The following is a 14,955-nucleotide window of genomic DNA, read 5'->3' as shown; positions in this document are numbered from 1 at the left end:
GTGTGTATGGGCTATAATATGAATTGGCTGCAACAGGATACATATGACTAGGGGGCAAATGGATCTAATGGTAGTCTTAATGCTGGCCTTGAATAATGAGGCCTTTGTCTAATAAAACTGGAAAGCCTCCAAATACCTATAGGGACCTCAGCTAGTTAGAGCAATAACAGTCTATCAAAAGAGAAAGCAAAGTGATTACTTAGAGGGTAATAAATACAAGGTTCACGTTGGGGAGGGACTGGGGACTAGAGAGCGAGAGCGAGAGAGCGAGAGAGAGAGCGAGAGACAAAGAGAGAAAGAGAGAAAGAGAGAAAGAGAGAGACAGGCAGGGAAAAGCAGAAAAAGAGAGACAATGATAAAGAGTGACGGTTGAGAGACAGTAAGAGAAGGATCGTTTAAAAAAAAAAAAAACACAATATATTAGGAGTGCCATCTATCCACCCAGCATCTCTGCAGAATGCAGAATGCAGAAGTATAGTGTGGTAACGTTCAGGCCTGTAATTACGATGAAATGTGAATACATGTGGAGGTACAGAGTCACAGGGTTGCATTCATACATAAAATCGGAGATATTTAAGAAAAGAAAAACAACTCCACAGTCCAGCCTAGTAGGGGACAAAGTTAAACATGAATAGGTCCCTAATGTGAGGGAATAAAAGCCTGTTTTTCAGCAAGATTTTAAAGGTAGCAATGGCGGGAGATGAAGGTGCATGGGGGGCATGGAATAGACAGGAGCTGTTGGTTTGGGGACCTAAGCGACGGAGGGCTGGAATGGGAGAGAAGGAGGTGCCCAACCATGTAATGCTTTAAATAACAAATAAGGCCTTATGACAACTATCACAGCATCAGAGTTCAGACCTACAGAGCCCTCGACAGGAGGAGGTTGTTGTACCAATATACAGAATGGGAAGATCAACATGCAAATACTGCAACCAATGCCACACTGTGAAGTTCTATGGAGCCCAAGGGCAAAGAACTAGAGTAGGAACATTGAGTTCTGCAGAAATATTGTCCCCAATTCAATACAAGTGACAGTTCAAGTGTGAATGAACTTTGAAGAACAGCTTAAAAACCAATTTCAAGGAAATTGACGTAACCCTGGGTTTACTGTCACAAATTTGCACAGATGCAGGAACACACACACACACAGAGACACACACACACTTCACTGTCTGCCCCATTACCAGCTTGTCTTAAATAGCAGAGTGGTGCTGACCTGGAGGAATGGTTGTAGGGCCAGACAAGTGGACACAATAATGCCGCCATCAATTACTGCCCAGAGAGGGGAAAGAGAGCCAGGGAGAGGAAGGGGAGGGGAGACAGAAGTAGACCAATCAGAGAATTAGAGAGAGACGAGGGGCAGACAGGTGGACCGACAGCCTGGAGGCAGAGGTAGAGAGTGAGAGAGAGAGAGAGAGAGAGAGAGAGAGAGAGAGAGGAGCATGCTGGTCACTCCTTTGACGAGATGAGGATAATAGAGAGTCGGAGCGAGTGGTGGCCTCAGAGGTGGAGAGAGGCGTACAAGTGGAGAGGAAGTGTGACAGAAGTGAGAGATGGACTTCATCAAGACTGTTGCCTGATGGTTGGGGTCCAGACTGCTGCTCTTCCTCTTCCCCTCAGCCTTCACCACAGGCAAAGTGTGTGTGTGTGTGTGTGTGTGTGTGTGTGTGTGTGTGTGTGTGTGTGTGTGTGTGGGCTCATTCTCCAATGACAGGTGAGCGATTCATTGACACCCCCGACCCCACCCCACCAGAGTGACCGATACCTTTCCTCTGCAGGCCCTGATCCATTTCAGCTAATGTATTATTGGAGGAGCATCTCTGTCCGCTGTCTGCTGACTGGGCTGGACTGACCTGGACACAGCTTTACCCAGCTTTAGTGGACTGAACGTGGCTTTCAGCCGAGCCTCCACTTCCTTTAAATACAAACCTGTGTTTGGCACTGGGAACTGCGACACTCAACGATTTGATCCAATGGAATTCTTTTTGGGAACATTTTTATAATGTTCTGTGATTTACAGAAAGAGAGACAGACCAACAGAGAGAGAGGGGAGGAGGAGGAAGGGAACAGGACGAGAGGGCCCTGCTCTGTCCTTCCTCGGGGCCCAGACTGCTCCTCTGGCTGCCCATTAAACACAGAATTCCTCTACAAACTGTTTGTGTTTTCAGTGCACTCCTCCAGGGTGCTGCACAAGGCAGTCACACCACCCCTGTGCTCGCCCTCTCTCCATCTCTCCCTCTCTCCTTTTCGACCACGGCTAACACCCCCCCCCCTCTCCTTCCCTCTCTGAGGTCTGTCCACTATCAACATGTGGCACATGTCCTTGACAAGTCAAGAGGATCCTTCGCCATAGGAGCTGGGCAGCGGCTTCAGCCATGCACCCCTTTTTCCTCCCTTGTCCCCTTCCTCGCTCACCCTTCCTCGCCTCCCTCGCTCTCCCTCTCTTAATATTGAGTTGCCGGGGTAAAAGGGGGCCAGAGGAATCTAATAACTGTGACAGTGGGGCTTTTTTGGCATTGTTCCTGAAGCTGTGCAGACACACACAGGGCTGTCTGCTGGCTCTAATGAAAGGTTAAATGAATAGGACAAAGTGACAGGAGGTACAATAAAGAAACAAGGAGAGAGGGACTATACAGTATGTGTGTGTGTGCAAGCATGTGTGTGTGTGGTTGTGTGTATGCGTCTCAAGGCCAGGCTCCTCACCTCAGGGAACAACAAGGACAACCTCTCCACAGCGCCACAATATTCAAAACAGATTTCCCTGTGACTGGGTAAGTGTGTGCGTGTCTCTGCGTGTGTGTGTGTGTGTGTGTGTGTGTGTGTGTGTCCTGTATGTACCTCATGTGTGTCTCGCTGCAGTGTCTGGCTCTCACACCAGGGTACAGATGCTGAAGAGGAATTCCAGCATGGGGCTCTTTGATAAATGTTAAGGTCACTGGCAGAGGGGAGGGGTGAAGACACGGGGGCTGGATGTGGTAGGAGAGCGGGAGGGATCGGGGGCAGAGGGAGTGACGGGGGGACGCATGTCTCGTCTTGTGCCTCTCCCTGCCTGTGCCTTGTTGGAATGCAGAGTCACATGAAAGAGGCCCTCTCTCGCCCTGAGACTCGTCTCTTGTGTCTGTCTCAAAAGCGCCACTGTCCCCCTCATGACACACTACCTGTCAGCAAATTTCCCCTAAGCTCTAAACACACCCCCACACACACACACAGAGTGAAAACCACACAAGCATATGATAAATCAGACGTACACACGCATACAGATGGGTCTGTCACAGTTTCCAGTGCAGTTTCCCTCAAACAGGAAAAGTGAACAAAGACATAGATAAACGCACAAAATCCCACCATCCTTCGACTGCTTAATTACTATGATTACCAGCATAACGAGCGCCTTTGTCACCAACAATAACAGGGTAGGACGTCTAGTGTGTCATTCTGTTTTGTGGTGATGTATTGCACTGTGTGGTACAGTGGATTAACACACTGCCTTTATTACGTTTTATGTATGAACACACTGGAGGACCATTAGATTTCATCAGATCAGCTCTGTTGAGTTAAACCATGTGTGTCTGCCCAACTATGAAGTCAAGACCCACCGCAAAGAAGTAGACTGTAAAGACAACAACAATGATGATGAGTGGTTGGTGGGAGTTTGTGTATTGAGATTGATTGGAATTGGATTTAGATGTATGCTGCTGGACAAACATAACTTTAAAAACACACTACACGCACACAGAACTGGTCTCTTTCACTGAATTTTGAAATATCTTTATCAGGTCAAGCTTAACTTTCAATACGCTTCACTTCTCTCTCTTTTCTCTATTCTGTTCCTGCAAGATAAGATGTACTTACTGGACATTTTTGCTACATTCAAAGTCAAATTGGATCCGTTTCTTAGATACCAGTCAAAAAGTGAAAACGTTCATCTCATCTTGATATAATAATTGATATAATAATTAATAATAATAAAAAATCTCCTGTGTTGTTTCATGATTGCACTAAGGGCACTAGCAAGCATTCACTTCTTTAATAAAAGTAACTCAAATGAAATCCTGTGCAGGCCCCTCAGTAGATCCCCACGAATCACTGTCAGATGAAACCTGCTGAAAGCAAAGTCATAAAACCCTGGGTCCCTACAGCACCCAGCTGACCCGGCCTCTGACCACCATTAGACTGTATGGGATTTACACATGGGCTAAAAAACTTATATGGACACACAGATTACCTGGGCTCAAAAACTCCCCAACCAGGGAGTCTAACAGGAGCCAGCAGCCAACTACTGCATTCGTATATTGGCAAAAACGTAAGCGTCATAAGTCACAGCTCATTGTGTTACCTTACTGCTTTAGTCATCGTTTAAAAACACATTTACCTCGCCTATGCAATAACAGCAGTTATCCAATCAGAGTGAAGGCCAGAAACACCAAAAGATTAGAAACACGTCAAGGCTTTTTAGAGCTCTTTAAACTCGCCGCTGGGCTCCAGTCAGGTGTGAGTGTGTGGGCTATAAATTCATCTGAGTTCCATTCTTCACAGGGCAACTTTCTTTTTCATGGTTTTGTGCTTAAATAGACCATATTGACCACATAGTACTGTTGAGTTGGCGAAAAAACTCCATAAAAAAAAGTCAACAAAGTCTCACAGAAGGAAAGGTGCAAGGCTGTATACCTGTCTGCATGAACCCACCAGTAAATAAAGTCACACCCACACAAATGTTACAAATTGGTAACTTAAAAATATATTTATAAAATGCCCACATAAACAAAAGTCCTATCATTTCCATACATCAAATGTTAATAACACTGAAATATCATTACATTATATATACATAATGATAATCTTTCGTGATAAAGAACATACAATTGTACATGCATAAAAAAGTGTGTTTGTAACATGGTATGTGAAGGAAAAGTGGATCAGAGTGCTGAAAATGAGAGGAAAAGTAAACTGCAGGCTTAGGGTCACTGATAAGGAACTGCTTAAGATCATCATCACACTACGCATTACATCAACTCTTTGCGATAAACTACTAAAAAGACTTTAAAACACATCTCCCCGTTCTCCCTCACTGAGAATATGTCCTCACACATTCTGACCACAACTGGTCCGGTTACACTCCTTTCTGAACATGATAACTAACTAACGCAGCCACATAAACCACACGAACTGTATCGCTTTAAAGATGTTGAGCTGATTTCAACCGTGCATGTGCGTCTGTGTCTGTGTCTGTGTGTGTGTGTGTGTGTGTGTGTGCGTGTGTGTCTGTGTCTGTGTGTGTCTGTCTCAGGTCTGCACGTTCAGAAATGTCTGACTTATTTTAGAGACGTACTCCAGCCATTATATAAAAAAGGCATATAAAACTTTTACTGACCCAGGCGGATTACTTCCATGTATCTCGATAGGCACTGAATCATAATATTATCTGAGCTGAGATGAATACGTGATCTTGCCGGCAAGGACAGATCTGACAGAATTATTAGACTCACTGTGCTGAATGTTTTTATTTAGTTCCCCCCCCCCCCTCCCCGATATCTTCAAAAAATGTCAGCAGTGGTCATTAACTTGCATGACATTTACAGGTATGGATCAGACACAGAAACAAGTTATTTGTTTGATTTTGACATTTTATATCACCTTCTTGTAATTGGTAGTGAAATTCTTGTATGCGTAGCTTAGTGGCCTGAATGTGTCATTTTACATTGTTGTACTATTACTCAGTGGTATGAGTCTGCACAAAACGTCAATATTCCTAGACTCAATACAGGTATCTTCAAAAATCAAAAACAATCAGCATTACTGTCTACCATTGTTTACATGTTTATATTAAATCAGACTTTCAAAAAATTGTCACATTTTCTATTACTAAAGGAACATTGTAAAATAGTGTGTCAGCTCAGTGGCTGCATCTAAGTTGATCTGACTGCATTAACACTTGATGCTGGGCTGTTTAAGGCTGTATTCAGACTTCTAGTTCATTTGCTTTGAGGGAATAATCAGGGAATAATCTTAACCAATCCTTGGTTGGATTTGTGGATTTGTGAAAGGTGTAATGTCCACAGCGCCAATAAACACATTTGGAACTACAATAACAGATTCCTCACACAAGAAGGAAGGTGATATGGTAGATGGCGGAGAATCAATTTCAATGTGATCAAAGGCTTTTAATGTTTTGCCCAATTGTGCACAATCCATTTGTTTAACCCAAGCTTCTAATCTCAAATTGAAACCCACTGATCTAGGACATGGACAGCTGTCCATGTACTGGACGTAGAACAAACTGAACACTGCTGTAAAGGGGACCAAACAAAGCAGAGTCAGCATCACTACTAAGGAGGAACACCAAACTGGAATAACATACTGGTGAAAAATCAGTGTGTAAAACTGTAAGAGTCACCAGTCTAAGGATGAGGGTTAGAGGCACAATGTGGATGGCAGCACGCCCAACCCCCAGACATACTGTATTTCACAATCAGTGACATTAGTGACATCTTGCCTGGGTCACACCATCAAGAAGATGAAGACATGAAGTATTGCTACTGTTATTGTCTAATTTGCTGTAAAGCTGTTTCAGTTGGTGAAATATGATGAAGTACGACAGTGATGGTTACAATTATAAAGTACCAGGAGAGATTAGTTGTAATTCCATTTTTTTTTCCATTTTGCTAATGCAAGCCTGTAGATCTTTGTAGATCTTGATGTCAAAGCCCATGTGGAACACAACATTTAACACCACTGCTATGGGCCTTTAAGGCACCATGAACATACTCCTTGCCATAAGATTAAAGGGTACTTAGATGTACTCTCAGACAATCCTGAAGAAGAAAAGGCCTTGAATGGAAGGCTGAGTTTACTCTTTGGACTGTATATACACAGACTTTACATTGGTGAATCCTATGATGAGAACCTGAGAAATCATTTCAAAGGCGACTGGGGTGAAAATAAATTGTCAGTCATAGTTACTAAAGAGCGAGACACTCAGGGCAATAATTCCAAAGTCAACATGCTATGTCTCAGTCCTTAGGAATTTTTCATGAGCCACCACTTATCTTGTCATATCAGATTTCTTCCACCAGTTCTATTGGAGGGAAAAGAAGAGACACCTTTAGGGCAAATTATTCTCTTCTAATCAAATCACTCTATACTCCCTGAGGAGATCTTTCCATTCCTCTCGAGACACTCCTCAATGGGCCACTGACGCGACACACACGCACAATAATGCACGCTGTAACACAACACAAACAGGCAGGTACAGTTTATACCCCATATAGAAAACTGCAGCTGCTGTGTTTTAGATTAAATTAAGAAAAGTGACTCAACAGGAAAAGAGAACTAGAAAACAGAATGTAAGGAACAAAGTAGCGTCTGGAGTTTCCATCACAAGTGAAACCCCAGATTTTCTCACTCACTGTTCATGGAACAAAATCGAACAACTTTATTCTAGAGTGCAGTCGGCACAGGAGGGAGCTATAAAATATAAATTATACCACATAACCCTATACCTCCCAACTGAGCCATTTGGTTACAACTATACTCCTGTTCGTTACACAGGCCCAGAGTCTCTGGTATTTCTATAGTGCCGACATGAATTATATTCTAACTGTGCTGAACAAAGTATGGATTACATGTGAACTGTAATTTTCCTACCGATCGGACACTTGCCACCCTGTGACGCTGAAGTGTTTATTTTACACAGTTGCTGGTAATTAGTTCTGGACAAAATCAATTAAGGCCACCCCCGAATTACAGCTGAAAAATGGGAATCGTGGCAATGTCCTGAGAAGACAAAAATGCAGTGGGTCATATTTCTACAGGCTGTATAGTACAAAATGTGTTCTACCATTTCTCACTTTAAACAAATAAAGACTGGGGGAGTGTGTGGCTTCTGCACACACTGGGTGTGTTCATGTTCTTAGACCGACGTTTTCCTGAATCTCTCTTGAAGGTATACGATTACCCGCGTTTGGCTTAAAATGTAAAACGCAACCTATTACAATTTCTCTAGTAGAAGAAAATGACACAAACACGCATGTAAGTACAAGTATCAGATTACAATTTAAACACAGTTTATAGCTCTGAGCCTGATTTTAATCTGATTAAAATGCCATTTCCACGCGTGATCTATCTTTTCACTACAGAGACGATACGATCACTGTCATTTAGCAGATTAAAAACTCTTAGAGATACACATCTGTGCCTTAGAACAAGACGAAGCACATCTTAAATGTTCGTGTCATAACAGCTATAAACCCTCTTCATTACTGTCTTCTGTTTATCTCACTCGTTTTGCTTTATACTTGCAGCGACGCGGACCAAATTTCAAAATGTATTCAAAGGAAATTGGAGAGTTTGCATGTGAGCAAGTGTGTGAACATTTGGGTCCTTTCTTTGTGTACTGAGGTGCAAAAATTTAATCAACGTCGACTATATGTATATTATTTTAAATTGGGTGCGTCTCACACTGTGCTTCTTATTAAATGCAATCCGATGTGTTAAACATTTCAGCGTCTCTGTTTAGTCGCTAAAGCCCGCAGCTTGGGTTACAGTGTCTTTAGACCTTTAGGTATATGACCCCCGCACCTCCCCTTTCAAAATATTACCTCCTCTGTCACTGCCAAGACACACTATCAATCACTCGAGAAATCACTGGGGCTGAGGACGGATAGAGAGAAGCTGGGCCACATCAGTTCAGCAATGAGCTGCGACTGGATAAATAAAAACACTGAAAGAATGTTGCTTTCATGTTGTTGAGACATCACAGACGCGTTCGTGGGTCAAATGTGGAGGAGACAAAAAGGACGAGGGAAAACTGCCCTGACAGCTTTGCCTGTGAGGAACAGCTAAAGTGTACATGTTTCCCCTCAAAGTTTGTCTTGGAGGCAAAAGTTTGTTTTTCTGTTCCTGCTCAGTTTCTCACACACTTCCTGTCACCTGTGCGTCACCGAGGTGAACTTCCAAGCAGAGCGTTCTCATCACTTAATTTACATCAAACCTGGCAACACTGATGCCGGGTGTTACATATTGGAAGTGTTGACAAATGAACGCGGCAGTAACGGTTGTCATTAACTGACTCCTCTATGTGGCCGTTCTGTTCCAGTAACAAGGGAGAAAGTGCAGGGGGGGGGGGGGTTCAGAGGGAGAAGAAGAGGAAGGAGTTCTCAGTGTAAGCAGTAATCAGAGGAAGCCAGCAGGGGGGACAGGGAGGGCTGGTGGGGTCAGAGCAGAGCACCACTAAGCAGCCTTTCTCTTCATTAGCAGCCTCTCTAAGGGGGGCGTCACTGGCCTACCTGTCCAGCAGATTATTGAACCGACTAACCAGTGGCTCCCACCCCACACACACACACGCTCTCACACACTCTCCCCTCTCTGATTCCCACAGAACCTGAGGAATCACGACCTAGCTGCAGCCTCACTGACAACTTTAACTTTTTCTTTAACCTCACGTAGCCCTGCTAGGCTGAACCGGTGCATCAGCTCGGTGCACAACCAGGACATTTATCGCTCTATTGTGACCTTTTTTTTCTTTCTTCTTCTTCAATCATCTCTCAGGTTTTTGTGAAATTGTTTTCAGATATTTTAATTGTTCATTTTCTCTAGGTTTGGGTCATAATATCCTTCCGGTATGCGGTATGTGAGAGACAAAGACAGAAAAACGTGAATAAAAAGGGAAAACCAATATCTTCGCCTGTGTGACTGGAAACAGCATTGAGAAAAAAGGAAATAAATGACACTTGTGGAATTTTAAATTGGCATTCTTCTGTCTCAAGAACACCAACATAAGGTGGTGAAACCTCCCTCACACACTCTTAGACCAGGCCACAACACTGTGCCAGGCCTTCATCTCACACATTCACACTTGTGTTGTGCTTTAAAGTGAGGACATTCATCTCAATGTCTCTCAGTCTGTCTCTGTTTCTCGTTTGGATGCGCCCATGCTGAAACTTCTGTGTGCTCTGCTGTAACAGGTTGGCTGCGAGCGCCCTGACTTTCCCTTTTCGAGGTCAACCGTAACACAGGACACATGAACAGGCAGAAACTGTCTGGGACCAACATGAGTATTAAAACACACATGCACACCCACACACACATACTTAGACTGTCAGATTTCAGTATGATTCAGCTGCATTAAACACCAACATTATAAGTTTAAATTACAAGTTGAAAACAAATATATTAATGTTCTGTTTCCATTCCCGACAAAGACAAATGATTTTTCTAAATGAACAGCACAGTTGGACCTGTTCGCTTGTGTGTATAGGTCAATTTTCTGATGAATTCAAAATAGAAACAGCCAAGAATCAACTTCTACAAGTCAACATTTCAAGAGAGTAAGAAAACTTTGCAGAGAAGATAGCATTAAACACAAGAATGAATTGAATTAAAAAGTAGAGCAGCAGCGTTTCAGCAGGCCTCATAATAAGCAAAACATTGCTGCAAGCTATAAAATAACTTGCTCTTACTTATTTAAATAAACATACATCAGACAATTTTCATTTGTTTTACTTTTAACAATATGTTTGCGTTAAATACTTCAATTATCTCTAGATTTCATTTGTCTCTATGAGTTTGTAAATACTCCAGGCCTAAATCTGCAGGCATGAAGAGAATCTTAAGACCACAATATCACATAGAAATTGAGTGAAGTTAACATTTTGCTTGTCAAACGTCTGTTGTTAAGGTTTCAACTGGGACATATAAGCTCACAGATAATTGTTCAATCAACTTCAACTTCAATGAAAACGACAAAACTACCATGAGTAGTTAATGTTTTGTTAACCTACTTTTTACCTACTTACTGAAGTCACTAATTCTAATATTTATTATTGAATGACTCCTTGGTGTAGAGGTAAATCGTTCATACCTTATTTTGTAAGACAAAGGGGGGTATAAAGAGTTACACACGTGTAAGAAATGTCCTTAATTGTAGGCCTGTTGAGAAACTTCAAAAGTCTCGGGAAAAGTGTATGAAACAAAAATTGGGGGGGGGGGGGATAACTGAGTTAGATTGGTTATGTTGTAGATCAAGAGAAAGGTCAGGACTAAAGTGATTTACAGGAGTCACTAAATCTTTAATGTCCTCCACTTATCTGATCAAGTAAAGTAAGCACAAGCTGAAAAATCATATTTACCATCGCTGCATGTTGTATCTGACAGACCCCGGGGCTTCTGGCACTTTTCAAACTTGGCGTCTTCAAAGTCTGATTTCGCCCTCAAGTGGGGAACTTTCTCCTCTTCAGTGCTGTGCGCGATCTGAGGCGAGTCGACAGCCGCCGCTTCTGTTCACAAACTTTTCATCGTTGATAAATGACAGTTTGAGCTGTGAAACAAACAGTCAGTCTCTGGGGTTTTTTTCTTATCCCGATATTAACCGCGTCCAGGTTTCTTCAGTGAGAAAAACGTGCGCCAAGACGTCTGTGGAAACGCGTCGCTCTTTCGCAGATATGAACAAACGCACGACCAACGACACTCTGTCCCTGCTGTCTGCTCGTCCCAACTCGTTAAAGTGGTGATGTCGAAGTGAGACAGTGGGGATCGCCGGTAACCAGACGCCGCGTTGTAAGTGTCTGTCCTACCTTGAGGAAAAACTCCCATAAACGCCTTCCCACACTCCCCCGGTGCTTCCCGTGTGCACAGGCTGAGTCACAGAGGCAGTGCGCCGCGGAGAGCAACGGACGGTCCGGGCTGGAGAGAAGGTGGCTGCTGTGTTAAGTTGGGTGAATTCAGACCAGTGTTTTACACGCCGTCTGCGCGCGTCTCTCCCTCTCTCTCTCTCTATGTGTGTGTGTATGTGTGTGTGTGTGTGACTGTAACCCGAGTGACTGTGGGTCCGCTGAGTTTCTGCAGGACCTGAGTGAGTTGATTCACGATGCTGTGTCAGGATGAAGGAGTCACATCTGTGTGCGACCAAACCTTTAGCCCCGAGATAAGAAAACGGCTAAGTCTTGGCAATACAGCCCGGGGAAACACTTTCAAAAAGCCGCGAACATTCTGCCATCACCTCCCCTCTGCGTGGATTTATTTCACAACTATTCTAATACTGAAAACAAGGCGCATTTAAAACATCATCCACCAGAATTAATTCCTGTTCATAAAATCCATCGAGTTTTGCGTAAAAGTATTATAAGATAAATAAATGTACTGCCATCTTCTGACAACTGCATTCACTTTTTGGGTGATACACTTTGTTTCACACATAGAGACAAATCAAAACATTCACTTATTACACTTTTTTTCGCCGGAGCACCCGCATATTTACACGCGCGCACACGCACGCACCCCCATGCGCGCACACGCCAGATGTGTTATAGGCGCTTGGACATTGTTTAGGATTTCTCTAGGATTTCGGGTGGGGGGGGCACCGATTTCCTAACTTGTTGTCCCTCGGGTCCTTCAGAAGTGGGCGCGCTCATTAAAGTTTCATTGCGCACTTGTTTTGGGGATTTGCTCAACATTAGACTGAGACATCTCAAGAGTGAAGAGTTGAAGGAGTGAGGGGTGTGTGTCTCTGTGTGCGTTTGTTTGAGGAAAGAGTGAAGCAGGAAAAGACACATACAGAGCTCCTCAGAGTGACTGCCTGCCTGCTTGCTTGCCTGCCTGCCTGCCTGGCTCCTCCAGTGAAGAGAGGCAGCTGAATCCCAGGACAGTCATTTCTATCAAGTCAAGCGTCTGGAAGCCCCACTTGCATGTTTGGTCAAGGGGTAAATAATAGATCAGGGATTAGGCTTGTGTAGAATTCATTCCAGGGTAACAAGCTACTGGGGTCCCAGGATATGCATATTCATTCCTTGGCCAAGGCCGTGGGAGAGCGAGGACCATATGCCTGTTTGTCAGAGGGCTTAGATTGTTAATTAAATGAGATATTACATACTTATGTGAGCAACAAAACAAAGCCTTTAAAGGATTGTCCATAGAAAAAAAAAAAGATGTTTGATTTGAGCGTTGTGTGGACTTCAAATGCTTTGATGTTGTTTAATTTAACAGTTTCCCCGTTTAGCTGTTGATTAATTGTGCAGACACCAGTAGCTATGGATGAGTAATGCTGTGACATATGCTCTACATCAAAGTGAAACATGCCACAAAGCCCTTTTTTTTCTCCCTCCCTCATTCATTAGCACATTGCCAAACATTTATATTTGATGTGCGTGAAAACACAGTCAGACCTGCTCGACTAATTGGTGACCAGTTGCGAGCAGGTGTGTGCCAGCTTTGGCCAGGTCACCCTTCACTGCTTCTCAGAACTTTAAATAAATCATTAGAGCTTCTGCTTCTTTATATGGAAAACACGTTCCACTAAAACTCAGATCATTTATGTTGGGTGGATAACATCAAATTATAACTTTAATCTATATTAAATAAAACCATTAGAAACTGCAGAAGTCTGGGTTTGTTTGTCCTGTACTCCACGTGACATACCTTTACTGTCACAGTTGACTGTACGTGCTTGTGAGAATCCAAATGAAGATCAAATCGTGGTTGGTTGGTTGGTGCTCCTGGGATTGAGGGAAATAAACATGAGACAAGTGAAACTCTTAATTGTCAGGTGAAAGAGGCAGCAGATGTTTCCCGGAGGAGGGTGCAGTCGACTCCTGCAGGGACCGGGATCCATAATTTGAATGAAAATAATGAGGTACACTTTTAATTAGAAACAATATTTTATTACACATATACACGCAGTGAGCAGTGTTATAGTGTAGCTTTCATCTGATGGTGTGGATAGTTGTACTCTATTTAGTTCCAATCATCTCTTAAGATCAGAATTGCTGAAACAGTTCTCTTTCCATATGCTATTTAACATGAGTATATGTTTATCTGTCGCTGTGACAGGATCCCACTGTTCACTAATTATCCAGCGGGACAGCTGATAATGAGCTATTGAACCTGCTACTGGAAGTGTTCTTCCTCCTGGGACGACCATCAGCTGCTACACTGCAGCTGTGGATCCATCAAAGCCACAGAGGTCCCACTGTTCATTAAGCTCCAGTCCTGCCGCAGTATGGAAAGGTCAGTTTGAATGTCCCCAAGAACCCTGAGGAGATGTCATGGGATTAGAACAAAAAGTTCTCCTCACAAATCAGTATAGTTTTCCAAAACCTCTCTTTATTGAATCCATTAACTTGCCTTTATTTATTCACAACCTATTTACTACTATTGTGCTGTCATCTTTATCATGGTTGTTATCATCTCAGGTATTAACTGTATGATCTCTGTCTCCAATGTTTTACCTCAGTTTCTCATATATCACAGAGAGAGTAGTACAGGTGTCTGCAAGAAGACAAATACTTATTTCATCTACCTGATGTCCTCTGACGGGATACCATTTACACAGGCAGATCAATGACCCGTGTCTTCTGTGTATTCACTCATATTCAAGTAAAATATGACCTTAAAATCCACCCGTTCACCTTATTTCACCCATTCACTGAGGGAAGGACGAGCTCTCAAGTTAAAGTCCAAGAGGAAATAGTCTGCCTTGGCGTTCCCACATATCCCCATGGGGCTAACTGGGGGTGGGATTTGTGGCACAAAGACTGCACAAACTCACTCATTCGCTCGCACACACACGCACATACATATGCCCTTTTGCCTCTAGGAGGTGGGTCCTGTATGGATCAATTCCTCCTTTATGAGGGCTCTTGTTTGTCAGGGATAGGACCAGAAGGTCATCAGATGGGAGTCAAGCAGAGTTCTGAGCCATCTCGCCAGGGCTAGGATATGAACAAGGGGGCTTGTACACATAGGGGTTTGTGTAGGGGGGCTCTTAAAGAGATTAGTGACATTGCATGCTTAGCAAAATTTTCATAGCAGAATAGATCTGTGAGAGATGAGGGAGTCATTGTGCTAGAATTGTCTGGTTAAGGTGTGCAAATACTGTATGTATGAAGTGTGAAAGGAGAGAAGAGGAGTGGCAATCAATGGTTTCTCTGTCATGAGGGTTTTATAAGGTCTCACAGGATCCAACAT

General features: G+C 43.2%; 1 protein-coding gene across 2 annotated transcripts in view; it reads right to left on the bottom strand.

The window, feature by feature from the left end:
- The window catches only part of bnc2 (basonuclin zinc finger protein 2), a 141,188-nt gene extending 129,507 nt beyond the window's left edge, over positions 1 to 11,681 (bottom strand). For both annotated transcript variants that reach the window (XM_076147845.1, XM_076147847.1), the window contains exon 1: positions 11,124 to 11,681. In XM_076147845.1, the coding sequence (XP_076003960.1) occupies positions 11,124 to 11,126 (3 nt within the window). In that variant the 5' untranslated portion in view covers positions 11,127 to 11,681. The remainder of the gene's footprint in view (positions 1 to 11,123) is intronic.
- Between the last annotated feature and the right edge of the window lie 3,274 nt (positions 11,682 to 14,955).

Source organism: Genypterus blacodes, unplaced genomic scaffold, assembly GCF_046128005.1.
Source record: "Genypterus blacodes isolate CSIRO-AG114 ecotype Tasmania unplaced genomic scaffold, CSIRO-AGI_Gbla_v1 ptg000039l_1, whole genome shotgun sequence".
Lineage (NCBI taxonomy): Eukaryota > Metazoa > Chordata > Actinopteri > Ophidiiformes > Ophidiidae > Genypterus > Genypterus blacodes.
The sequence above is the reverse complement of the archived record's forward strand: the minus strand, read 5'-3'. Positions and strand labels throughout refer to the sequence as shown.